The sequence below is a fragment of the Drosophila miranda genome (assembly GCF_003369915.1).
Source record: "Drosophila miranda strain MSH22 chromosome Y unlocalized genomic scaffold, D.miranda_PacBio2.1 Contig_Y1_pilon, whole genome shotgun sequence".
Taxonomy (NCBI): Eukaryota; Metazoa; Arthropoda; class Insecta; order Diptera; family Drosophilidae; genus Drosophila; species Drosophila miranda.
In genome coordinates, this window is record NW_022881603.1 from 13,862,076 (window position 1) to 13,888,754 (window position 26,679).

At 45.4% G+C, this 26,679-nt stretch overlaps 1 protein-coding gene across 1 annotated transcript in view; it reads left to right on the forward strand.

Annotated features, from left to right (window-relative positions):
* The first annotated feature begins 8,155 nt into the window (after window positions 1–8,155).
* Window positions 8,156–26,679, forward strand: part of LOC117189609 (tyrosine-protein kinase-like otk) — a 52,700-nt gene continuing 34,176 nt past the window's right edge. Inside the window, exons 1-3 of the mRNA XM_033394731.1 lie at window positions 8,156–9,351; window positions 12,982–13,116; window positions 13,189–13,350. Of these exons, the coding sequence (XP_033250622.1) occupies window positions 9,297–9,351; window positions 12,982–13,116; window positions 13,189–13,350 (352 nt within the window). The 5' untranslated portion in view covers window positions 8,156–9,296. The remainder of the gene's footprint in view (window positions 9,352–12,981; window positions 13,117–13,188; window positions 13,351–26,679) is intronic.

The following is a 26,679-nucleotide window of genomic DNA, read 5'->3' on the forward strand; positions in this document are numbered from 1 at the left end:
AGAGCAACCAAATTTGGTATCCACACTCCTGTGATATCGGACCTTGACCGTTTCGTGTCCAAATTTCGCCACACCCCCTTCCGCCCCCGCAAAGGACGAAAACCTGGGGCATCCACAAATCTCAGAGACTATTAAGGCTAGAGTAACCAAATTTGGTATCCGCACTTCTGTTAGATCTCACTATAAAACGTATGTCTCAGAATTTCGCCCCGCCCCCTTCCGCCCCCACAAAGGACGAAAATCTGTTCCATCCACAATATTGCACATTCGAGGAAACTAAAAACGCAGAATCATAGATAATGATCATATATATCAGATTGCTAAATCTGGATCAGATCAGATCATTTTTATAGCCAAAAGGAACAAATCAATTTGCACTGGCTATGCAGCGCCCGACGTCACGCTCAGACTGATTTTCTGTCTCTCTCGCCCGCACTCTTTGTCGTGTCGTTTATTATTAGCGGCGTCTGCCGGAGGAGAGCCATACTGACTAAGTATCGGGTATAACTGTAGAGTTGCGGTGTCCGCAGCAACTCACAACGTTCCCCCTCGTTTTTTAGTAGAATAAATATTTTATAGCTCTCATAGAGCCCCATTTTATAGCGCAATCGTTTCCATATCTTTTTTCCTGCGGCTCCACTCGGAACGGACTTCAGAGTGGGGGTGCGGGCTGGTACTGGGATTGGGATTGGGGTGGAGTTTGCCTCATAAAAGTCTCCTCTCTTTACCATCATAAATTCGTTGCGTTGCCCACTTGGCACGGCCGTAAACCTCACAAAATGCTCAACAGTTTTTTATGCGCTTTTTATAGCGAAAGCAGCCGTCTACCCAACCCAAACCCCCCCTACAATAGTAAGTCGTAAAGTTTCCCCTAGCTCAATACTTTGGAGGGCTATGAAATCTTGCGTTAAATGAATATGAAATCATGGGGGTGCGTGCACGACAGAAGTACAATAATCTAAAGGAGAGATCAGAAAATATGAGATATTCCTTGGAAATATTCATATTTTTTGTACCCTTCCAGAAACAGTTCCAGAGAAACAGTTTCTTTCCAATTAATATGGAAGGAAAGGGTTCCCTCCCATCTGGATATGTGATTCCCCCTAATGTCATCGGTTGTCAATATGAATTCCTCTGCATTGCCAGCGACAATTCCATTCCAATTGCCAGCGTCTGCACTTAATCGCTTCATTTACATTTCCATTTCCATTTCCATTTCTGTACGGCCCCAATCGGCCCGCCCCAATACCTTCCCTAGGAAAATGCTATGCGTTTTATGCATATTTTATGGTTTTTTATAGCTCTAGCATAAACATTATGCGCCCACCGCACATCAAAGGCAACTACACATGCGCAGGCATGAGGCATGGGGCAGATATAAAAAAAGTAAGCGGCAAGTGCAATTAAACGACCACCCCTACCCTACCCTTGCCCCTGCCCCTACCCTGTACAGCCCATTCCGTTCCAGTGCTATCCCATCCACTGCCTCCTCCGCCGATCCTCCGTGCCTGATGCCATTCGCCTTTGATCTGCGGCGGCGGCGACGACGACGACGACGACGACATCGAAATCGACATGCATTAAAAACTTGTTGTTGCGGGCCCTTCCGCCGATGTGATGTGTGCCTTCTTTTCGTTTTTGGTACTTTTTCGCCTCATTTGTTTATAGTGGATGCCCCATCCTCCCGCGAAACACCTTCAGAAGTTGTATATGGGAGAGCGGTGGTGGGCGGGTGGGAGAGGAAACTGTTTAAATGTTTATTTTGCTTAGTCTACGCAAAGGCCGCGTTGCGTTACTAAAATTTATTGAAATGCCTCCAAATGTTTGATGTTTGCCAGCGTAGAGGATTCGATATGCACTCGATTCCGTATTACCTGGGGGTTTTGCTCGCTCCATAAAATTATACGAGCACGAGGCGTTGATTAAAGAGAAAGTACTTGTGTGGAAATACAAAATACATCTCAGGGAACAGTTCTATCAAGTCTATCTTTCAAAATTCCCTGTAAACAACGTATTTGCATAATTAAGCCCCAGTCTAAGGCCATAAATTGGCCGTTTAGCTGGGGATTTCAAATTCTTGGGCCCGGCAGTCAAGTTCATGTTCAATAACCCATAAAAGAAAATGTCTCCTGATTGCTGACTAATTTTTCAAAATGATAGGTAGATCAAATGAGACCCGATTTCTGATCAGGAAAAGGCTTACCTCGAACCAGGGACTTGCATTAATTACTGGAAGCTAACTCCCAAAAGAAGTACTCATTTTCCCAAAGATCTATGCAAACAAGGATAATGGAAATAATATTTAAATTTGCATAGTCCTCCCCCCCACTCCGTTCCATGCCATTTGCTTTTGCATTTCCTTTTATTTTTCTGCGCTAATGATGTTTACGGCACAAAGAAATAGTTTGCCCAAAAAGTTTTCCATATCACGTAGTGTGTGAAAAAAGTAATTATGTTAATGTTCGCCTGTTGTTTCCCAAGGAGGAGGAACATGATCCGGCATCCCAAAAACATTTCGACCTAATTGGAATTTGTGTTTCGATCGATTTTTGGTTTCTTAGAACATCCATCATATTTGTTAATGCCATCCCAACATAACAAATCAATTAGCAACAATTTGAAATGTTTAGACAGTTTAGAAAAACCTTTAAAATTATTTTGTTCACAGAATTAGAGACTTGATGATTGCTTTGACGATTTTGTGTGACTTTTTTAATGTGTGAAAAATTGTACTCAACAATTAATTATAATGTTTAGAGAAGAAATATGCATGCATGATAAATGGGAGAGGATCATCTAAGCGGCAACTTGCTTTCTACCCATTGTTAACCATTTAAGAAATTTACTTTAATATCTAATTATTAACACAACATTTGGCCCGCTTTGAGTCGACTGATCTGATCTTCTCCACCCCACGATATGGGATATAGGGGAGGCAAAAATAATAAAACATAAGCACAACATTCTGGCAGAGCAGAGCATGGCATAAATCTCCAACTTTATGACATCAATAACTGTCGTGCGTCCGGGGAAATGGAAAATAGAAAAGCGCAGTGCTCTCTCTCTCTCTCTCTGCTTTCACTCGATAACCGCACACACACACACACACACGCACGCACATTGTACCCAAATATAATCACAAAGGGCTGTTAATCAGGGGTGGGAAAGGGGCAAGAGGCAGGGCACCGGCACCACCACCCCTCGGACGGGGACTGGATGTATAGTTTATACAAATGGCAGCGGCATTTTACGAATGTGTTGGATGTCAGTCAGCGCCGCTGCTCGTCCAAAAGGATCTGCTGCAATTGTTTTTGTGTGGGTTTTTGGGTTTTGTTTTCCATTTTCGGGGGGAGAGAAAGAAGAGGGGGGTTGAAAGACCTCGTAAAAAAACAAGCGGAAAACTATAAAATGGAAAACACACAGACAGAGAGACAGAGACAGGCACCCAGGCTCATAATCGGGCCACGCACAGTTGCTCCTGGGTGTCCCGGGCGGAAGCCTCTTGCAGTTTCCCCAAGCGTGTGCGTCTGCTCGTAAAAACAGCAAGCCGCCAATGGATATTCCCAAACACCCCAACCCTCCTTCCTCCCCCTTTTTGCTGCCTCTGGTTTGGGTCATTAAGACGCATTATTGTTTGGATTTAAAATGAGGGAAAAACCACCGCAGGGGGAGGTGGAAAAGCCAGCAATGATTGCCTAGCGACTCTTGGCTGATTACTGGCAGCTGATGGCTTTGAAATGTATGAATGCATTGCATCGGATTAGCATTTTCTACTTTGAAGAAACATGAAAGGAGACATTTATCTACTAGCTTGTGCAATAAATCAACCTGTCATGGATATAGAATTTAAATGAAGAGTAAAAATTGTATTACAGAGCTTTAAATCAATGCTAGCCGAGTTGTAATACCGCTATTCAAATCGCATAGCGAACAGATCTCAATTAATTTGTGTGATTTTCTGCTCTTACACTCTCTTACTTCTTAAGTAATAATAACCGAATATAAAACTGCAGGAAATCCGTTCAAATTCAAATTATTTTGGCGCGCATCGTCTGCTGCACGGCAATACTGCCCAGTACAAGCCAAAAATACTGGCTCGCACGCATACATGCAGACTGCACCCAGTATTCCACAGGAACTTTCTCTCTCTTCTCTCGGGTCTTGGTCTCCAGGGTATGTTAAGCAAAGGGGGTGAATTTTACTTGCATGCGTTGAATTTTGTGGGCCGTTTTGCGTGTTGTCCACACCTTTTTTCTTCTCCGCAACACGCGTTTTTTGTTGCCGAGCAACATTTGTAACCACCAGCAACATTTGAAAGCGGGCGGATTTGAAAGAATGGCCTTGCTGCCCGAATGTATCTCACACGGCAACCAGTTTTTCCATTTCCACGACAGTCGACGCAAGCAGTTCGTTCGGTTGTTCCGTGTTCCCTTGCGTCCAGATATCTCGAAAACTCCCCCTATTTCGGGGAGCGGGAAGCAGGCAAAATCACCCACCAAAAGCCTGTTCATTTCGAGTTTCGAGCCCAATGCCAAGGATGCAGCAGATGGACAGTATTCCTCCAGTAGTATCTTTGGGATACAAATTAAGTTGATTCGTTGCGCTCTGTTCGGATCGGTTCGCATCATCATCGGTTCTTTGGGTCACCTCAGCGCCCAGTCCCGGCCCCGGTCCGTATCTACTACTCTTGGTCGTCTTGCAGTGCATTTTGTGTAGCTAGATACCTTTGTCGGCGTATCGGCGTATCCGTAAACTGTTACTGCACCTCTTACTGTCGCTTTGCCCCGGTCGCTTGTCCCTTGTAGCTTGTCAATCTAGGCACTGATAAAAAAGCAGTAACCACGAAACATAAACCAACAACGCTACGCTACAGACTACAGACAGCAAGTGTCCCGTATCTCTTTGAGGCCCCCGAGTTGTCTCCGTGTGCTCGTTGATAAATGCATTTCATGCGTTCCAGCTATGTAAATAGCAATTTAATTTGAGTGTCCACAGTAAATATCGAAAAACCGACCCGACACATACACAGCTCCTCCGATTCCGGGACCCAGGGACCAAGGAGCCCGTCGAAAAGGCCATTCAGCAATTGTACTCGTCGTCTGCAGTCGTCTGGCAGCCAAATATTGAATATTTACAGATGCGTTGAGTGGTTTTCGAGTGCCTGGCACTTACTTGGCAGCAGCTCTCCCCGACCCGGCTCTGAGCCGATGGATAGTCGCCTGAATATATCAACGGATTGTCAGCACATAATACCCTTCAATCCGATTCGTGAGTGTCCTCCCGCGTGATTCGAGTGTGTGCGTGCGCGTGTGTGTGTGATTGCGAGGCTTTATCCCCGCTAATTGGCCAGAGAAAGACCAAAAGATAGACAGAGAAAGAGAGAGAGAGAGCGATAAAGGAGTACAAACTATGGATATGGATGTGATGATGATCTCGATGTGCATCCTGGCGAGCACCTTGATGGGTAAGGAATCAATCATTGAATGGGATAGATTCATGGGTGATCCGTGAGAAATCTAATCAATATTTAATTGAAATTGAAGTTCTTATCAATGTTGTTTCGATGTTCGGAGCTTGGGAAATTGCTTTAACTGACTTCAAAGAACTTCAGAGGATTCATATCCATTCAAATCTTGCTACTTAGTTGGGCACATCCTCATCTGCCGTCGTCTGAGAGAGATCAGAAAATATGAGATATTCCTTGGAAATATTCATATTTTTTGTACCCTTCCAGAAACAGTTCCAGAGAAACAGTTTCTTTCCAATTAATATGGAAGGAAAGGGTTCCCTCCCATCTGGATATGTGATTCCCCCTAATGTCATCGGTTGTCAATATGAATTCCTCTGCATTGCCAGCGACAATTCCATTCCAATTGCCAGCGTCTGCACTTAATCGCTTCATTTACATTTCCATTTCCATTTCCATTTCTGTACGGCCCCAATCGGCCCGCCCCAATACCTTCCCTAGGAAAATGCTATGCGTTTTATGCATATTTTATGGTTTTTTATAGCGCTAGCATAAACATTATGCGCCCACCGCACATCAAAAGCAACTACACATGCGCAGGCATGAGGCATGGGGCAGATATAAAAAAGTAAGCGGCAAGTGCAATTAAACGACCACCCCTACCCTACCCTTGCCCCTGCCCCTACCCTGTACAGCCCATTCCGTTCCAGTGCTATCCCATCCACTGCCTCCTCCGCCGATCCTCCGTGCCTGATGCCATTCGCCTTTGATCTGCGGCGGCGGCGACGACGACGACGACGACGACATCGAAATCGACATGCATTAAAAACTTGCTGTTGCGGGCCCTTCCGCCGATGTGATGTGTGCCTTCTTTTCGTTTTTGGTACTTTTTCGCCTCATTTGTTTATAGTGGATGCCCCATCCTCCCGCGAAACACCTTCAGAAGTTGTATATGGGAGAGCGGTGGTGGGCGGGTGGGAGAGGAAGCTGTTTAAATGTTTATTTTGCTTAGTCTACGCAAAGGCCGCGTTGCGTTACTAAAATTTATTGAAATGCCTCCAAATGTTTGATGTTTGCCAGCGTAGAGGATTCGATATGCACTCGATTCCGTATTACCTGGGGGTTTTGCTCGCTCCATAAAATTATACGAGCACGAGGCGTTGATTAAAGAGAAAGTACTTGTGTGGAAATACAAAATACATCTCAGGGAACATCTAAGGATCATCTAAGCGGCAACTTGCTTTCTACCCATTGTTAACCATTTAAGAAATTTACTTTAATATCTAATTATTAACACAACATTTGGCCCGCTTTGAGTCGACTGATCAGATCTTCTCCACCCCACGATATGGGATATAGGGGAGGCAAAAATAATAAAACATAAGCACAACATTCTGGCAGAGCAGAGCATGGCATAAATCTCCAACTTTATGACATCAATAACTGTCGTGCGTCCGGGGAAATGGAAAATAGAAAAGCGCAGTGCTCTCTCTCTCTCTCTCTGCTTTCACTCGATAACCGCACACACACACACACACACGCACGAACATTGTACCCAGATATAATCACAAAGGGCTGTTAATCAGGGGTGGGAAAGGGGCAAGAGGCGGGCACCAGCACCACCACCCTCGGACGGGGACTGGATGTATAGTTTATACAAATGGCAGCGGCATTTTACGAATGTGTTGGATGTCAGTCAGCGCCGCTGCTCGTCCAAAAGGATCTGCTGCAATTGTTTTTGTGTGGGTTTTTGGGTTTTGTTTTCCATTTTCGGGGGGAGAGAAAGAAGAGGGGGGTTGTTTGTAAAAAAACAAGCGGAAAACTATAAAATAGAAAACACACAGACAGAGAGACAGAGACAGGCACCCAGGCTCATAATCGGGCCACGCACAGTAGCTCCTGGGTGTCTCGGGCGGAAGCCTCTTGCAGTTTCCCCAAGCGTGTGCGTCTGCTCGTAAAAACAGCAAGCCGCCAATGGATATTCCCAAACACCCCAACCCTCCTTCCTCCCCCTTTTTGCTGCCTCTGGTTTGGGTCATTAAGACGCATTATTGTTTGGATTTAAAATGAGGGAAAAACCACAGCAGGGGGAGGTGGAAAAGCCAGCAATGATTGCCTAGCGACTCTTGGCTGATTCCTGGCAGCTGATGGCTTTGAAATGTATGAATGCATTGCATCGGATTAGCATTTTCTACTTTGAAGAAACATGAAAGGAGACATTTATCTACTAGCTTGTGCAATAAATCAACCTGTCATGGATATAGAATTTAAATGAAGAGTAAAAATTGTATTACAGAGCTTTAAATCAATGCTAGCCGAGTTGTAATACCGCTATTCAAATCGCATAGCGAACAGATCTCAATTAATTTGTGTGATTTTCTGCTCTTACACTCTCTTACTTCTTAAGTAATAATAACCGAATATAAAACTGCAGGATATCCGTTCAAATTCATTTATTTTGGCGCGCAGCGTCTGCTGCACGGCAATACTGCCCAGTACAAGCCAAAAATACTGGCTCGCACGCATACATGCAGACTGCACCCAGTATTCCACAGGAACTTTCTCTCTCTTCTCTCGGGTCTTGGTCTCCAGGGTATGTTAAGCAAAGGGGGTGAATTTTACTTGCATGCGTTGAATTTTGTGGGCCGTTTTGCGTGTTGTCCACACCTTTTTTCTTCTCCGCAGCACGCGTTTTTTGTTGCCGAGCAACATTTGTAACCACCAGCAACATTTGAAAGCGGGCGGATTTGAAAGAATGGCCTTGCTGCCCGAATGTATCTCACACGGCAACCAGTTTTTCCATTTCCACGACAGTCGACGCAAGCAGTTCGTTCGGTTGTTCCGTGTTCCCTTGCGTCCAGATATCTCGAAAACTCCCCCTATTTCGGGGAGCGGGAAGCAGGCAAAATCACCCACCAAAAGCCTGTTCATTTCGAGTTTCGAGCCCAATGCCAAGGATGCAGCAGATGGACAGTATTCCTCCAGTAGTATCTTTGGGATACAAATTAAGTTGATTCGTTGCGCTCTGTTCGGATCGGTTCGCATCATCATCGGTTCTTTGGGTCACCTCAGCGCCCAGTCCCGGCCCCGGTCCGTATCTACTACTCTTGGTCGTCTTGCAGTGCATTTTGTGTAGCTAGATACCTTTGTCGGCGTATCGGCGTATCCGTAAACTGTTACTGCACCTCTTACTGTCGCTTTGCCCCGGTCGCTTGTCCCTTGTAGCTTGTCAATCTAGGCACTGATAAAAAAGCAGTAACCACGAAACATAAACCAACAACGCTACGCTACAGACTACAGACAGCAAGTGTCCCGTATCTCTTTGAGGCCCCCGAGTTGTCTCCGTGTGCTCGTTGATAAATGCATTTCATGCGTTCCAGCTATGTAAATAGCAATTTAATTTGAGTGTCCACAGTAAATATCGAAAAACCGACCCGACACATACACAGCTCCTCCGATTCCGGGACCCAGGGACCAAGGAGCCCGTCGAAAAGGCCATTCAGCAATTGGACTCGTCGTCTGCAGTCGTCTGGCAGCCAAATATTGAATATTTACAGATGCGTTGAGTGGTTTTCGAGTGCCTGGCACTTACTTGGCAGCAGCTCTCCCCGACCCGGCTCTGAGCCGATGGATAGTCGCCTGAATATATCAACGGATTGTCAGCACATAATACCCTTCAATCCTATTCGTGAGTGTCCTCCCGCGTGATTCGAGTGTGTGCGTGCGCGTGTGTGTGTGATTGCGAGGCTTTATCCCCGCTAATTGGCCAGAGAAAGACCAAAGGATAGACAGAGAAAGAGAGAGAGAGAGCGATAAAGGAGTACAAACTATGGATATGGATGTGATGATGATCTCGATGTGCATCCTGGCGAGCACCTTGATGGGTAAGGAATCAATCATTGAATGGGATAGATTCATGGGTGATCCGTGAGAAACCTAATCAATATTTAATTGAAATTGAAGTTCTTATCAATGTTGTTTCGATGTTCGGAACTTGGGAAATTGCTTTAACTGACTTCAAAGAACTTCAGAGGATTCATATCCATTCAAATCTTGCTACGTAGTTGGGCACATCCTCATCTGCCGTCGTCTGGGTGGGTGGCCGCCTGGGTGCCTGGGTAACCATGGTCCCTGTCGGTCCTTTGTATCTGCATACAATTGAGTTCTGAATAGTAGAAGTAGCGTGCAAAATGACTCAATTAGAAGCCGGACAGGAGCAGGAGTCTTTCATGTTCAAGGCAGCGGGAGAGGTAGGAATGATGGAATGATTATGAGACCCAAAATGAAGTCCTTAGGCAAGCAGGACGGCAGCCCCGGGTGAGAAACCCGAACAGCAGCTCATTTGAAGCAAAGGACATGTCATTACAGGCAGGTACAGGCAGTCGGACAAGGATCTGTGCATGGCCACTTGAAGTGGGACAGGCGATGCCGAAATTTCAGCTAATTTCATGGCAAATAATATGCCATGGCTGTCCTGTCTCTCCGTCTGCTCCGTGCGCCTGTGTGTGTGTGTGTGTGTGTGAGTTCCTTTTGTGTGGCAGTCATAATTTGTTATTCAAGCATGCAAAATGCTGCATGCAACATGCCCAGACGGGCCGCACCACGGCAGGGCAGGACAGAGCAGCTGTGAGCCACTACAACTCAGCTTTCCTGCCTCTCTATGACACTCCACCCCACTCCCACTGCGGCCTGTCTGCTTCATCCTGAGCAACCTTAAAGCCTTCAAGTTGAAAGTTCACTCGAAAGCGCTCTCAGAATTGCAAGAAATTAGACTTTCATTCAGATTCAGACGAATGTTGACGGATTTCAGGGAGGAATCCCGCGGCAAGCCCGAGAATGATTATCATTTGTGGAACCTCCGAGACCTGACTTTTTACCAGAGACAAGACCCCATCAAAACGAACATTCTTTCACCCTCAAAGCCAGAGCCCCAGATCACAAACTTTTGACGGGTAATTGTCAGTCGCAGTCATTTCCTCCTGCCCGTTTTCAATCCCATGTTGACTTGCAGTTCCTTCCCTGGATAAAGGTTTTTCCAGACAAAATGCCACAGATTCCAGACAACAGAGTGACAGTTCAGTCTCTTTTCTCCATCTATCTCTAGCCTTAATCGATTCCCCCAATGAAATCAAATCAAAACGCCGCCCATGGGGAGTGCGGAGTGCCTGTTGGCTGATGTCTGATGCTGGGGCAAGTTCAAGTGGATGCCACAGTGGGACTCCAGATTATTACAACAATATTTCGCATTCATTGTGCTTAATCGACAAATGTTGCCGCACAATTTGTGGCAGTTGAATGTGTGTATCTCGAACTGATTCGGAAACTGAATCTGAATCTGAATACGAATTCGAGGCAGAAGATGTTGATACTGACGAGCAGCAGGCCTCAGCAGTGGGTCTGGGAATGCTGCTGACTTGCTGATTTCGGTCATTTGAGCCAAACAAACGAACTAATTATCACACACACAGAGGGGGACGGAAGGGCGAGGAGACGGCGACGGAGACGGAGAAAGGCTGCTACTATATAGACAGATCAAGATGGGCAGTCGCTGGGCAGATGGACTGCCCGCTGCTCTGGCATTGCCTGTCCTTGTGCACTGGGAGAAAAAAGGATTGAGCCTAAGCCTTTTGGGAGTTTACTGGCAGGTAAAAGCCCTTCTATGCCATAAAACAGGGGATTGGTTGCCATTATCTTCAAAAACCACTAGTTTTTAAGATTTATCTCTTACTTCTAGCCTCACTTTTCCTCTCAGTGTAGCCTCTTGGTCTCTGTTTGCAGCATCAACACTTTTTTCTGGCAGCTTCCAGCTCCCTTTCCCCCTCACGCATCGGGCCCACGTCAGCGCAATCAACGCCGGAGCCAAACGGGGCGCATATTTCTTTAATCGACGCCCAGTAACTGGCCCGAGATGGGGCAGCCTGCGACTGGGGGGCAGGAGTGGGGAAGCTTGCCAACTTGTTTTCTGCACAGCAAATTAAATCGATGCGACTCGCACGCACAGAAGGACCAGAAGACCAGGAGACCAGCAGACCAGGGGCAGGGCCAGACTCCCATCCAAGCTCCTGCCTGTCCAACTGCCTTTACGGTGGGGCTCTCGCTCGCTTGTATCATAGCACGTCGCCCGGCTATGTGACTGGCATCTGAATACCACTGCGCTGCGACTGTGCCCCAAACAGCAACAGAAACTCGACTCGACTGCCTTGCCTTGCCTTTAATGATGTTGTTGCTGGTGTGGTTCTGTGTCTGCTTATTGATTCCTTGTCGTGGTCGTGGTCCTCAGTCTCGTTCTGGGCCTCGCTCTCGGTCTGGGTCTGGTTCGTGGCCCCCACAATCTGAGGTGTTGCCTCAAATTGCTCCAATTAGTGGCCAAATATAATGGTTTCCGTTTTGTAGTTCTCCTCGTGGTGTAATCAAGAATAATTACTTTCGAATTGCATGGCTTTTACTCGATGGATGCGATGCGGTTCAAAATAAACTGAAACTCCCCTCCGGCTTCAGGCGATGTGGTGGTGCCTCCCCAAAAGTTGTGGCCGCATAAGCCCAACTTTTATGCACATACTCGTATGAATATATATAATACTTTGCTGCATTTCATTTCTGGCTCATTAAGTAATCCCATTAACATTTAAACGTGTTTTCTGGCCCCGTAGCACCGCAGGATAATTCCCATAAACTGCAGTCGCAGATGTTGATTCAATATACGAATAAACAACGAGTAAATTGCATTCACCCAGAGAGAAAGAATATTCTATACAAAAACAAATTAAAATATAAAAAAATACAAATAATAAAATGAATAAAAACATATTTTCCCTTTGTGCATTCATAGCACGATTTTTTGTTGAAAAGAGCCTCTCGCCCGGTTTTTAATTATGTTGGCTCTGAAAACGTTTTTGCTTATTTTATTTTCCCCCATTTATACATTGTAATTTTAGTAGAGAGCACGCAACGATGCAGGGACTTTTGCTATATGGTGTAGGATATGAAATGCCCTGTTTCCAAAGGGGTATCCTGGCTAGCACCAGACGCATGATACAATCTAGCTCTTGCTCTAAAGAGTATAGGATCAAGGATTTCAAAGGAATGGCTGGCTTCTTGTCAGTTGTTGGAAGACTTTTAGGTACCCTTTGGTATACTTTTTGAGGACTTTCCAAAGCTATTTAAATATGGTGGCTTACAAGCCTCGAGAGCTCGTGATTATCCTACCTTCTTGTCGAATGATAGTCTGATAGATGATAAATAAATTGGTAGTATTGTATTGTATCCTTCGGAGGTTTGATGTGAAATTTCTTTTCCCCTTTCAGTGTTTTTTTTTTGCTCAACATAATTACATTTAACCTAAACACCGTAATTTGTGCAGCTTAAGCGCATTTAATTTGTTAAACCAATTAAATGTAGCAATTAAATGCAATTATGCTTAGTGCATTTTTTTGGCAACACTCTTTAATCATAAATATTATGTAAATGGGCTTAACTTTTAACTAATTCTAATCCACTTTGTAATCCAATTGCAGCTCCCGGCTGGGCCAGCACATCGCGCTTCCTGCGCGTGCCCCAGAGCCAGTCGATTGTGGAGAACGAGGCCGACGACTTTGGCTGCGAGGCCACGGATCCCGCCAGCTATTTGCACTACGAATGGCTGCACAATGGTGAGGCCATACCACAAGCAGTCCAAACCCATCCATTCGGCTGTACTAATTTGATTCCTATGCCCGTTTCAGGTCGCGAGATTGCGTATGACAAGCGAATCTATCGAGTCGGTTCCCATTTGCATATCGAGGCCGTGCAGCGGGAGGAGGATGTGGGCGATTATGTGTGCATTGCCACCAGTTTGGCCAGCGGCGCCAGAGAGGCCTCGCCTCCGGCCAAATTGAGCGTGATATGTGAGTAGTCCTCATTGTCCTGATTGCAAGAACAAGAACATCCTATCAAAGAAACTATCAAATTAATTTGATTAATGCTGGGTCTTTAATGGCATTCCGTCCACCACTCCACTGACAACCCATTCCGTCCCATCCCATCCCATCCCATTCCATCCACTCTTTAGATCTGGGCTAACCACAAGACAGACAAAGGTAAAGAGGCATAAAAACGCAACCGAAGCAACCCGTTCTCGGGCTGCTGATGAAAGATAAAAACCGAACAGCGAAAGTTTTGATGTATATGCGTCAGGCGTCAGGGGGCCCTCGCGGCCACAGGAAGTGCACTGCAGTGAGCAGAATGCAGTGCGAGGCAGTGGAGCATGCTACTGGCACCGCTCCCAGAGAAGAAGAACTGGCGGAGAAGCAGGCAGCCGCAGTACTGGTGGCGTGGCGGCCTCATGTAATTGATGTTCATTTAGTTGCATTTGCCTTTAAGCAGAAAAATGTATAAATTTAACAAACAACTCCGCGCTCCGACCCTGTACGAGGAGTATCTATAGCCTCGCTGCACCGTCCGTGTAAACAAAACGAAAGTTTTTATGCACAATCTGGACTGCATGTGTTCTGGCACTGAGGAGATCTGTGAGATCGTATAGATGGTGGCTGGTGGATGGTGAATGGTAGATCGTATCTGGGAGAGTTCTCCTGTCAGCACTGGCACGGCATTCGAGCGGTGATCAAAGCCACCAACCACCCAGCAGATGAAGAAGTGGATCTGCATCTCCATCCATTCATCCATCTATTTATAGCCCTCATCTCAAGTGCTTTTAGCTAATTAATTAACTAATTAATTTGTAGTTTTGGGAGTTGATTTTAATTGCTGCTGCTGTCTGCCGGCTGCTGCTGCTGCTGCAGCCTCTGGCTCTATCTGCTGTTGGCTGTTGGCTGCAGCGGGGTCTGGGGATGCTTATCTTGGGCGAGGGCTGTAGAGGATGTCTTGCCGGTGGATGGTGGCTGGTAGCTGGCGCCAGCTGAAACTAAGTGGGTAATGTGATTATCCCCTCCCTCTTCCTCTATCAATCTCATCATTTTCAAGGAGCAGACAAAAACTACTAAAATATGCATTGAATGATGTTGGTGCCTCTGCCTCTGCCTTTGCTCCTGGTCCTGGTCCTGGCTATGCTTCTCCTCTTCCTGTCAGGGAGGCTGCCCCCGGCTGCTTTTGTCTGGCTGTCTTAGCCATCCGTTGGTGCCATCTATCCGCTGGAAATAAATGTTCAATTAAGCGCAAGAAAAGTGACATTTTCGCTGGCAACATTTAACAGATTCGAGAACAAACAGAGAAACGGAGATGATAATTCCGGGGGAAAATCGAAATCGAACGAATAACTGATACTCTAGAAGGGTATTATTAAGATATAGATTTGGTCTTAGTGGAAGTAAAGTCTCCCTCAATGCAGGGGTCGTAAAAAGTCCAAGACCAATGCCTGACAGAGCCACGGAACTAACTGATGACTGAAAGGAATTAAACAGACAGCAAAGCAGCGGCAGCAGCGAACCCGAAAAACAAGTCAGAGCCAGAATCAAGTCAGAAACAGTAGCCAGACCAAGAGCCAGAGCCAGAGACAGTGCTCGGCCAGACCCCAGCCAGACAACTGCCAAGGGGGGCGGGTGGGGAGACATTCCAAACATTTGCACAGCCAAAAGGGGTTGTTGGACTCTGCAGCCAGGATACAGCCAGGATAAAGTGTAGTCAGCACGGGCTGGCCATTGAACAGCTGAGCGGAGAAAGGCTGTAATGTACATGGAAATGAAATGCAACATTAACACGAAACATAAACATAAAACGAGGGGGAACGTTGTGAGTTGCTGCGGACACCGCAACTCTACGGTTATACCCGATACTAAGTCAGTATGGCTCTCCTCCGGCAGACGCCGCTAATATTCAACGACACGACAAGGAGTGCGTGCGAGAGAGACAGAAAATCAGTCTGAGCGTGACGTCGGGTGCTGCGTAGCCAGTGCAAATTGATTTGTTCCTTTTGGCTATAAAAATGATCTGATCTGATCCAGATTAAGCAATCTGATATATATGATCATTATCTATGATTCTGCGTTTTTAGTTTTCTCGTATCCTCAATATTGCGGATGCAACAGATTTTCGTCCTTTGTGGGGGCGGAAGCGGGTGGGGCGAAATTTTGAGATACACGTTTTATAGTAAGATCTAACAGGAGTGCGGATAGCAAATTTGGTTACTCTAGCCTTAATAGTCTCTGAGATTTTTAAATATACCCAGATTTTCGTCCTTTGCGGGGCGGAAGGTGGTGTGTCGAAATTTTGACACAAAACGGTCAAGGTCCGATATCACAGGAGTGTGGATACCAAATTTGGTTGCTCTAGCTTTTGTAGTCTCTGAGATCTAGTCGCTAATGGTTGACTCTAAGCAAAGCCGCCTATGCTTCGTGTGTGTTAGAGAGAGACAGGGCGAGAAAAAATGAAATTGTTTTCTTGATGCTGGCTATAATAATAATACGATCCAATTCAGATTCCGCAGTCTTAAAGATATGGTCATTCTCTACAATTCTACGTTTTTGGTTTTCTCATATCTTTAAAATTGTGGATGCCACAGATTTTCGTTCTTTGTGGGGGCGGAAGTGGGCGGGGCGAAGTTTTGAAATATTTTTGTAGCAGTGACATATCACAGAAGTCTGGATCCAAAACATCGGTGCTCTAGCTCTTATAGTCTTTGAGCACTAGGCGCTGAAGGGGACGGACAGACGGACAGACGTACAGACGGACGGACGGACAGACGGACAGACAGACAGGGCTCAATCGACTCGGCTATTGATGCTGATCAAGAATATATATACTTTATGGGGTCGGAAACGATTCCTTCTGGACGTTACACACATCCACTTTTACCACAAATCTAATATACCCCAATACTCATTTTGAGTATCGGGTATAAAAAATGAAAAATGGCAGCAGCAGCAGCAGCACGGAGTAAAAGCAGCAGCAACAATGGCAACCAACCGCCAACAGCCAACAGCAAAGTCATAACGAGGGGGAACGTTGTGAGTTGCTGCGGAGACCGCAACTCTACAGTTATACCCGATACTAAGTCAGTATGGCTCTCCTCCGGCAGACGCCGCTAATATTAAACGACACGACAAGGAGTGCGTGCGAGAGAGACAGAAAATCAGTCTGAGCGTGACGTCGGGTGCTGCGTAGCCAGTGCAAATTGATTTGTTCCTTTTGGCTATAAAAATGATCTGATCTGATCCAGATTAAGCAATCTGATATATATGATCATTATCTATGATTCTGCGTTTTAGTTTTTAGTTTTCTTGTATCCTCAATATTGTGGATGCAACAGATTTTCGTCCTTTGTGGGGGCGGAAGGGGGTGGTGCGAAATTTTGAGATATACGTTTTATAGTGAGATCTAACAGGAGTGCGGATACCAAATTTGGTTACTCTAGCCTTAATAGTCTCTGAGATTTGTGAATATCCCCAGATTTTCATCCTTTGCGGGGGCGAAAGGGGGTGTGGCGAAATTTTGAAACAAACTCGTCTCGGTCCGATATATTAGGAGTGTGGATACCAAATTTGGTTGCTCTAGCTTTTGTAGTCTCTGAGATCTAGTCGCTAATGTTTTACTCTAAGCAAAGCCGCCTATGCTACGTGTGTGTTAGAGAGAGACAGGGCGAGAAAAAATGAAATTGTTTTCTTGATGCTGGCTATAATAATAATACGATCCAATTCAGATTCCGCAGTCTTAAAGATATAGTCATCTTCTACGATTCTGCGTTTTTAGTTTTCTCGTATCGTCGAAATTGTGGATGCCACAGATTTTCGCCCTTTGTGGGGGCGGAAGTGGGCGGGGCAAAGTTTTGAAATATTTTTGTAACAGTGACATATCACAGAAGTCTGGATCCAAAACATCGTTGCTCTCGCTCTTATAGTCTCTTATAGTCCGTCCACCACTCCACTGACAACCCATTCCGTCCCATCCCATCCCATTCCATCCACTCTTTAGATCTGAGCTAACCACAAGACAGACAAAGGTAAAGAGGCATAGAAACGCAACCGAAGCAACCCGTTCTCGGGCTGCTGATGAAAGATAAAAACCGAACAGCGAAAGTTTTGATGTATATGCGTCAGGCGTCAGGGGGCCCTCGCGGCCACAGGAAGTGCACTGCAGTGAGCAGAATGCAGTGCGAGGCAGTGGAGCATGCTACTGGCACCGCTCCCAGAGAAGAAGAACTGGCGGAGAAGCAGGCAGCCGCAGTACTGGTGGCGTGGCGGCCTCATGTAATTGATGTTCATTTAGTTGCATTTGCCTTTAAGCAGAAAAATGTATAAATTTAACAAACAACTCCGCGCTCCGACCCTGTACGAGGAGTATCTATAGCCTCGCTGCACCGTCCGTGTAAACAAAACGAAAGTTTTTATGCACAATCTGGACTGCATGTGTTCTGGCACTGAGGAGATCTGTGAGATCGTATAGATGGTGGCTGGTGGATGGTGAATGGTAGATCGTATCTGGGAGAGTCCTCCTGTCAGCACTGGCACGGCATTCGAGCGGTGATCAAAGCCACCAACCACCCAGCAGATGCAGAAGTGGATCTGCATCTCCATCCATTCATCCATCTATTTATAGCCCTCAGCTCAAGTGCTTTTAGCTAATTAATTAACTAATTAATTTGTAGTTTTGGGAGTTGATTTTAATTGCTGCTGCTGTCTGCCGGCTGCTGCTGCTGCTGCAGCCTCTGGCTCTATCTGCTGTTGGCTGTTGGCTGCAGCGGGGTCTGGGGATGCTTATCTTGGGCGAGGGCTGTAGAGGATGTCTTGCCGGTGGATGGTGGCTGGTAGCTGGCGCCAGCTGAAACTAAGTGGGTAAGGTGATTATCCCCTCCCTCTTCCTCTATCAATCTCATCATTTTCAAGGAGCAGACAAAAACTACTAAAATATGCATTGAATGATGTTGGTGCCTCTGCCTCTGCCTTTGCTCCTGGTCCTGGTCCTGGCTATGCTTCTCCTCTTCCTGTCAGGGAGGCTGCCCCCGGCTGCTTTTGTCTGGCTGTCTTAGCCATCCGTTGGTGCCATCTATCCGCTGGAAATAAATGTTCAATTAAGCGCAAGAAAAGTGACATTTTCGCTGGCAACATTTAACAGATTCGAGAACAAACAGAGAAACGGAGATGATAATTCCGGGGGAAAATCGAAATCGAACGAATAACTGATACTCTAGAAGGGTATTATTAAGATATAGATTTGGTCTTAATGGAAGTAAAGTCTCCCTCAATGCAGGGGTCGTAAAAAGTCCAAGACCAATGCCTGACAGAGCCACGGAACTAACTGATGACTGAAAGGAATTAAACAGACAGCAAAGCAGCGGCAGCAGCGAACCCGAAAAACAAGTCAGAGCCAGAATCAAGTCAGAAACAGTAGCCAGACCAAGAGCCAGAGCCAGAGACAGAGCTCGGCCAGACCCCAGCCAGACAACTGCCAAGGGGGCGGGTGGGGAGACATTCCAAACATTTGCACAGCCAAAAGGGGTTGTTGGACTCTGCAGCCAGGATACAGCCAGGATAAAGTGTAGTCAGCACGGGCTGGCCATTGAACAGCTGAGCGGAGAAAGGCTGTAATGTACATGGAAATGAAATGCAACATTAACACGAAACATAAACATAAAACGAGGGGGAACGTTGTGAGTTGCTGCGGACACCGCAACTCTACGGTTATACCCGATACTAAGTCAGTATGGCTCTCCTCCGGCAGACGCCGCTAATATTAAACGACACGACAAAGAATGCGTGCGAGAGAGACAGAAAATCAGTCTGAGCGTGACGTCGGGTGCTGCGTAGCCAGTGCAAATTGATTTGTTCCTTTTGGCTATAAAAATGATCTGATCTGATCCAGATTCAGCAATCTGATATATATGATCATTATCTATGATTCTGCGTTTTTAGTTTTCTCGTATCCTCAATATTGCGGATGCAACAGATTTTCGTCCTTTGTGGGGGCGGAAGCGGGTGGGGCGAAATTTTGAGATACACGTTTTATAGTAAGACTTAACAGGAGTGCGGATACCAAATTTGGTTACTCTAGCCTTAATAGTCTCTGAGATTTTTAAATATACCCAGATTTTCGTCCTTTGCGGGGGCGGAAGGGGGTGTGGCGAAATTTTGAAACAAACTCGTCTCGGTCCGATATATTAGGAGTGTGGATACCAAATTTGGTTGCTCTAGCTTTTGTAGTCTCTGAGATCTAGGCGCTAATGTTGTACTCTAAGCAAAGCCGCCTATGCTACGAGTGTGTTAGAGAGAGACAGGGCGAGAAAAAATGAAATTGTTTTCTTGATGCTGGCTATAATAATAATACGATCCAATTCAGATTCCGCAGTCTTAAAGATATGGTCATTCTCTACAGTTCTACGTTTTTGGTTTTCTCATATCTTTAAAATTGTGGATGCCACAGATTTTCGTTCTTTGTGGGGGCGGAAGTGGGCGGGGCGAAGTTTTGAAATATTTTTGTAGCAGTGACATATCACAGAAGTCTGGATCCAAAACATCGGTGCTCTAGCTCTTATAGTCTTTGAGCACTAGGCGCTGAAGGGGACGGACAGACGGACAGACGTACAGACGGACGGACGGACAGACGGAAAGACAGACAGGGCTCAATCGACTCGGCTATTGATGCTGATCAAGAATATATATACTTTATGGGGTCGGAAACGATTCCTTCTGGACGTTACACACATCCACTTTTACCACAAATCTAATATACCCCAATACTCATTTTGAGTATCGGGTATAAAAAATGAGAAATGGCAGCAGCAGCAGCAGCACGGAGTAAAAGCAGCAGCAACAATGGCAACCAACCGCCAACAGCCAACAGCAAAGTCATAACGAGGGGGAACGTTGTGAGTTGCTGCGGAGACCGCAACTCTACAGTTATACCCGATACTAAGTCAGTATGGCTCTCCTCCGGCAGACGCCGCTAATATTAAACGACACGACAAGGAGTGCGTGCGAGAGAGACAGAAAATCAGTCTGAGCGTGACGTCGGGTGCTGCGTAGCCAGTGCAAATTGATTTGTTCCTTTTGGCTATAAAAATGATCTGATCTGATCCAGATTAAGCAATCTGATATATATGATCATTATCTATGATTCTGCGTTTTTAGTTTTCTTGTATCCTCAATATTGTGGATGCAACAGATTTTCGTCCTTTGTGGGGGCGGAAGGGGGTGGGGCGAAATTTTGAGATATACGTTTTATAGTGAGATCTAACAGGAGTGCGGATACCAAATTTGGTTACTCTAGCCTTAATAGTCTCTGAGATTTGTGAATATCCCCAGATTTTCATCCTTTGCGGGGGCGAAAGGGGGTGTGGCGAAATTTTGAAACAAACTCGTCTCGGTCCGATATATTAGGAGTGTGGATACCAAATTTGGTTGCTCTAGCTTTTGTAGTCTCTGAGATCTAGGCGCTAATGTTTTACTCTAAGCAAAGCCGCCTATGCTACGTGTGTGTTAGAGAGAGACAGGGCGAGAAAAAATGAAATTGTTTTCTTGATGCTGGCTATAATAATAATACGATCCAATTCAGATTCCGCAGTCTTAAAGATATAGTCATCTTCTACGATTCTGCGTTTTTAGTTTTCTCGTATCGTCGAAATTGTGGATGCCACAGATTTTCGCCCTTTGTGGGGGCGGAAGTGGGCGGGGCAAAGTTTTGAAATATTTTTGTAGCAGGACATATCACAGAAGTCTGGATCCAAAACATCGTTGCTCTCGCTCTTATAGTCTTTGAGCACTAGGCGCTGAAGGGGACGGACAGACGGACAGACGGACGGACGGACAGACGGACAGACAGACATGGCTCAATCGACTCGGCTATTGATGCTGATCAAGAATATATATACTTTATGGGGTCGGAAACGATTCTTTTTGGAGGTTAGACACATCCACTTTTACCACAAATCTAATATACCCCAATACTGATTTTGAGTTTCGGGTATAAAAACCAAACAAAATGCAAAGACACACCATCAGGAGGAGGACCACAGCGAGTGGCTGTGGCTGGGTGTTCGGTGGGTGGAACAGGACAAAAGCAACCCTCGAATTAGCAGAACAGGTTTTGTATGGATATGGCTGATATTCTCCTGCTCCTCCTCCGCCGGGCCATAGAGCACACAGCACGAGTATCTGTGCGCCAGACCCAAGTTCAAGTTGACTGCAGTTTGGGTGGCGACTGGGGGGAGGGGAGGGACGAGCCGTGCTAGAACCGGATAATTATACCCGATACTCAAAATGAGTATTGGGGTATATTAGATTTGTGGTGAAAATGAATGTGTGTAACGTCCAGAAGGAGTCGTTTCCGACCCCATAAAGTATATATATTCTTGATCAGCATCAATAGCCGAGTCGATTGAGCCCTGTCTGTCTGTCCGTCTGTCCGTCTGTCCGTCCGTCCGTCTGTCCGTCCCTATCAACGCCTTGTGCTCAAAGACTATAAGAGCTAGAGCAACGATGTTTTGGATCCAGACTTCTGTGATATGTCACTGCTACAAAAATATTTCAAAACTTCGCCCCGCCCACTTCCGCCCCCACAAAGGACGAAAATCTGTGGCATCCACATTTTTAAAGATACGATAAAACCGAAAACGCAGAATCTTAGAGGATGACCATATCTTCCAGATTGCAAAATCTGAACTAGATCGTTTGATTATTATAGCCAGAATCAAGAAAACAATTTCATTCTTTCTCGCTCTGTCTCTTTCTAACACACAGGTTTCATGGTCTTTTTTTCCAACTGCAAAATATGAGTTCAAGGATCTCAGAACCTATAAGAGCCAAAGCAACCAAATTTGGTATCCACACTCCTGTGATATCGGACCTTGACCGTTTTGTGTCAAAATTTCGACACACCCCCTTCCGCCCCCGCAAAGGACGAAAATCTGAGGCATCCACAAATCTCAGAGCCTATTAACGCTAGAGTAACCAAATTTGGTATCCGCACTCTTGTTAGATCTCACTATAAAACGGTTATCTCAAAATTTCGCCCCACCTCCTTCCGCCCCCAAAAAGGACGAAAATCTGTTGCATCCACAATATTGCAGATACGAGAAAACTAAAAACGCACAATCATAGAGTATAACGAGGGGGAACGTTGTGAGTTGCTGCGGACACAGCAACTCTACGGTTATACCCGACGCCGCTAATATTAAACGGCACGACAAAGAGACAGAAAATCAGTCTGAGCGTGACGTCGGGCGCTGCGTAGCCACTGCAAATTGATTTGTTCCTATTGGCTATAAAAATGATCTGATCTGATCCAGATTCAGCAATCTGATAGATATGGTCATTATCTATGGTTCTGAGTTTTTAGTTTTCTCGAATGTGCAATATTGTGGATGCAACAGATTTTCGTTCTTTGTGTGGGCGGAAGGGGGTGGGGCGAAATTTTGAGATACACGTTTTATAGTGAGATCCAACAGGAGTGCGGATACCAAATTTGGTTACTCTAGCCTTAATAGTCTCTGAGATTTTTGAATATCCCCAGATTTTCGTCCTTTGCGGGGGCGGAAGGGGGTGTGGCGAAATTTTGAAACAAACTCGTCTCGGTCCGATATATTAGGAGTGCGGATACCAAATTTGGTTGCTCTAGCTCTTATGGGTTCTTAGATCCTTGAACTCATATTTTGCAGTTGGAAAAAAGACCATGAAACCTGTGTGTTAGAAAGAGACAGAGCGAGAAAGAATGAAATTGTTTTCTTGATTCTGGCTTTAATAATTATACGATATTGTTCATAATTGTACGATATTTTGCACTCTGGAAGATATAGTCATCTTCTACAATTCTACGTTTTTGGTTTTCTCATATCTTTAAAATTGTGGATGCCACAGATTTTCGTCCTTTGTGGGGGCGGAAGTGGGCGGGGCGAAGCTTTGAAATATTTTTGTAGCAGTGACATATCACAGAAGTCTGGATCCAAAACATCGTTGCTCTAGCTCTTATAGTCTTTGAGCACTAGGCGCTGAAGGGGACGGACAGACGGACAGACGGACGGACGGACAGACAGACAGGGCTCAATCGACTCGGCTATTGATGCTGATCAAGAATATATATACTTTATGGGGTCGGAAACGATTCCTTCTGGACGTTACACATAACCACTTTTACCACAAATCTAATATACCCCAATACTCATTTTGAGTATCGGGTATAAAAAATGAGAAATGCCAGCAGCAGCAACAATGGCAACCAACCGCCAACAGCCAACAGCAAAGTCATAACGAGGGGGAACGTTGTGAGTTGCTGCGGAGACCGCAACTCTACAGTTATACCCGATACTAAGTCAGTATGGCTCTCCTCCGGCAGACGCCGCTAATATTAAACGACACGACAAGGAGTGCGTGCGAGAGAGACAGAAAATCAGTCTGAGCGTGACGTCGGGTGCTGCGTAGCCAGTGCAAATTGATTTGTTCCTTTTGGCTATAAAAATGATCTGATCTGATCCAGATTAAGCAATCTGATATATATGATCATTATCTATGATTCTGCGTTTTTAGTTTTCTTGTATCCTCAATATTGTGGATGCAACAGATTTTCGTTCTTTGTGGGGGCGGAAGGGGGTGGGGCGAAATTTTGAGATATACGTTTTATAGTGAGATCTAACAGGAGTGCGGATACCAAATTTGGTTACTCTAGCCTTAATAGTCTCTGAGATTTGTGAATATCCCCAGATTTTCATCCTTTGCGGGGGCGAAAGGGGGTGTGGCGAAATTTTGAAACAAACTCGTCTCGGTCCGATATATTAGGAGTGTGGATACCAAATTTGGTTGCTCTAGCTTTTGTAGTCTCTGAGATCTAGGCGCTAATGTTTTACTCTAAGCAAAGCCGCCTATGCTACGTGTGTGTTAGAGAGAGACAGGGCGAGAAAAAATGAAATTGTTTTCTTGATGCTGGCTATAATAATAATACGATCCAATTCAGATTCCGCAGTCTTAAAGATATAGTCATTCTCTACAGTTCTACGTTTTTGGTTTTCTCATATCTTTAAAATTGTGGATGCCACAGATTTTCGTCCTTTGTGGGGGCGGAAGTGGGCGGGGCGAAGTTTTGATATATTTTTGTAGCAGTGACATATCACAGAAGTCTGGATCCAAAACATCGTTGCTCTAGCTCTTATAGTCTTTGAGCACTAGGCGCTGAAGGGGACGGACAGACGGACAGACGGACGGACGGACAGACGGACAGACGGACAGACAGACATGGCTCAATCGACTCGGCTATTGATGCTGATCAAGAATATATATACTTTATGGGGTCGGAAACGATTCCTTTTGGACGTTATACACATCCACTTTTACCACAAATCTAATATACCCCAATACTGATTTTGAGTTTCGGGTATAAAAACCAAACAAAATGCAAAGACACACCATCAGGAGGAGGGCCACAGCGAGTGGCTGTGGCTGGGTGTTCGGTGGGTGGAACAGGACAAAAGCAACCCTCGAATCAGCAGAACAACACCCCTATCACGAGAGGCAGAGTCGCTAGGTTTTGTATGGATATGGCTGATATTCTCCTGCTCCTCCTCCGCCGGGCCATAGAGCACACAGCACGAGTATCTGTGCGCCAGACCCAAGTTCAAGTTGACTGCAGTTTGGGTGGCGACTGGGGGGGAGGGCTAGAACCGGATAATTATACCCGATACTCAAAATGAGTATTGGGGTATATTAGATTTGTGGTGAAAATGAATGTGTGTAACGTCCAGAAGGAGTCGTTTCCGACCCCATAAAGTATATATATTCTTGATCAGCATCAATAGCCGAGTCGATTGAGCCCTGTCTGTCTGTCCGTCTGTCCGTCCGTCCGTCTGTCCGTCCCTATCAACGCCTTTTGCTCAAAGACTATAAGAGCTAGAGCAACGATGTTTTGGATCCAGACTTCTGTGATATGTCACTGCTACAAAAATATTTCAAAACTTCGCCCCGCCCACTTCCGCCCCCACAAAGGACGAAAATCTGTGGCATCCACATTTTTAAAGATACGATAAAACCAAAAACGCAGAATCTTAGAGGATGACCATATCTTCCAGAGTGCAAAATCTGAACTAGATCGTTTGATTATTATAGCCAGAATCAAGAAAACAATTTCATTCTTTCTCGCTCTGTCTCTTTCTAACACACAGGTTTCATGGTCTTTTTTTCCAACTGCAAAATATGAGTTCAAGGATCTCAGAACCTATAAGAGCCAAAGCAACCAAATTTGGTATCCACACTCCTGTGATATCGGACCTTGACCGTTTTGTGTCAAAATTTCGACACACCCCCTTCCGCCCCCGCAAAGGACGAAAATCTGAGGCATCCACAAATCTCAGAGCCTATTAACGCTAGAGTAACCAAATTTGGTATCCGCACTCTTGTTAGTTCTCACTATCAAACGGTTATCTCAAAATTTCGCCCCACCTCCTTCCGCCCCCAAAAAGGACGAAAATCTTTTGCATCCACAATATTGCAGATACGAGAAAACTAAAAACGCACAATCATAGAGTATAACGAGGGGGAACGTTGTGAGTTGCTGCGGACACAGCAACTCTACGGTTATACCCGATACTAAGTCAGTATGGCTCTCCTCCGGCAGACGCCGCTAATATTAAACGGCACGACAAAGAGACAGAAAATCAGTCTGAGCGTGACGTCGGGTGCTGCGTAGCCAGTGCAAATTGATTTGTTCCTTTTGGCTATAAAAATGATCTGATCTGATCCAGATTCAGCAATCTGATAGATATGGTCATTATCTATGATTCTGCGTTTTTAGTTTTCTCGAATGTGCAATTATGTGGATGCAACAGATTTTCGTCCTTTGTGTGGGCGGAAGGGGGTGGGGCGAAATTTTGAGATACACGTTTTATAGTAAGATCTAACAGGAGTGCGGATACCAAATTTGGTTACTCTAGCCTTAATAGTCTCTGAGATTTTTGAATATCCCCAGATTTTCGTCCTTTGCGGGGGCGGAAGGGGGTGTGGCGAAATTTTGAAACAAACTCGTCTCGGTCCGATATATTAGGAGTGTGGATACCAAATTTGGTTGCTCTAGCTTTTGTAGTCTCTGAGATCTAGGCGCTAATGTTGTACTCTAAGCAAAGCCGCCTATGCTACGAGTGTGTTAGAGAGAGACAGGGCGAGAAAAAATGAAATTGTTTTCTTGATGCTGGCTATAATAATAATACGATCCAATTCAGATTCCGCAGTCTTAAAGATATGGTCATTCTCTACAATTCTACGTTTTTGGTTTTCTCATATCTTTAAAATTGTGGATGCCACAGATTTTCG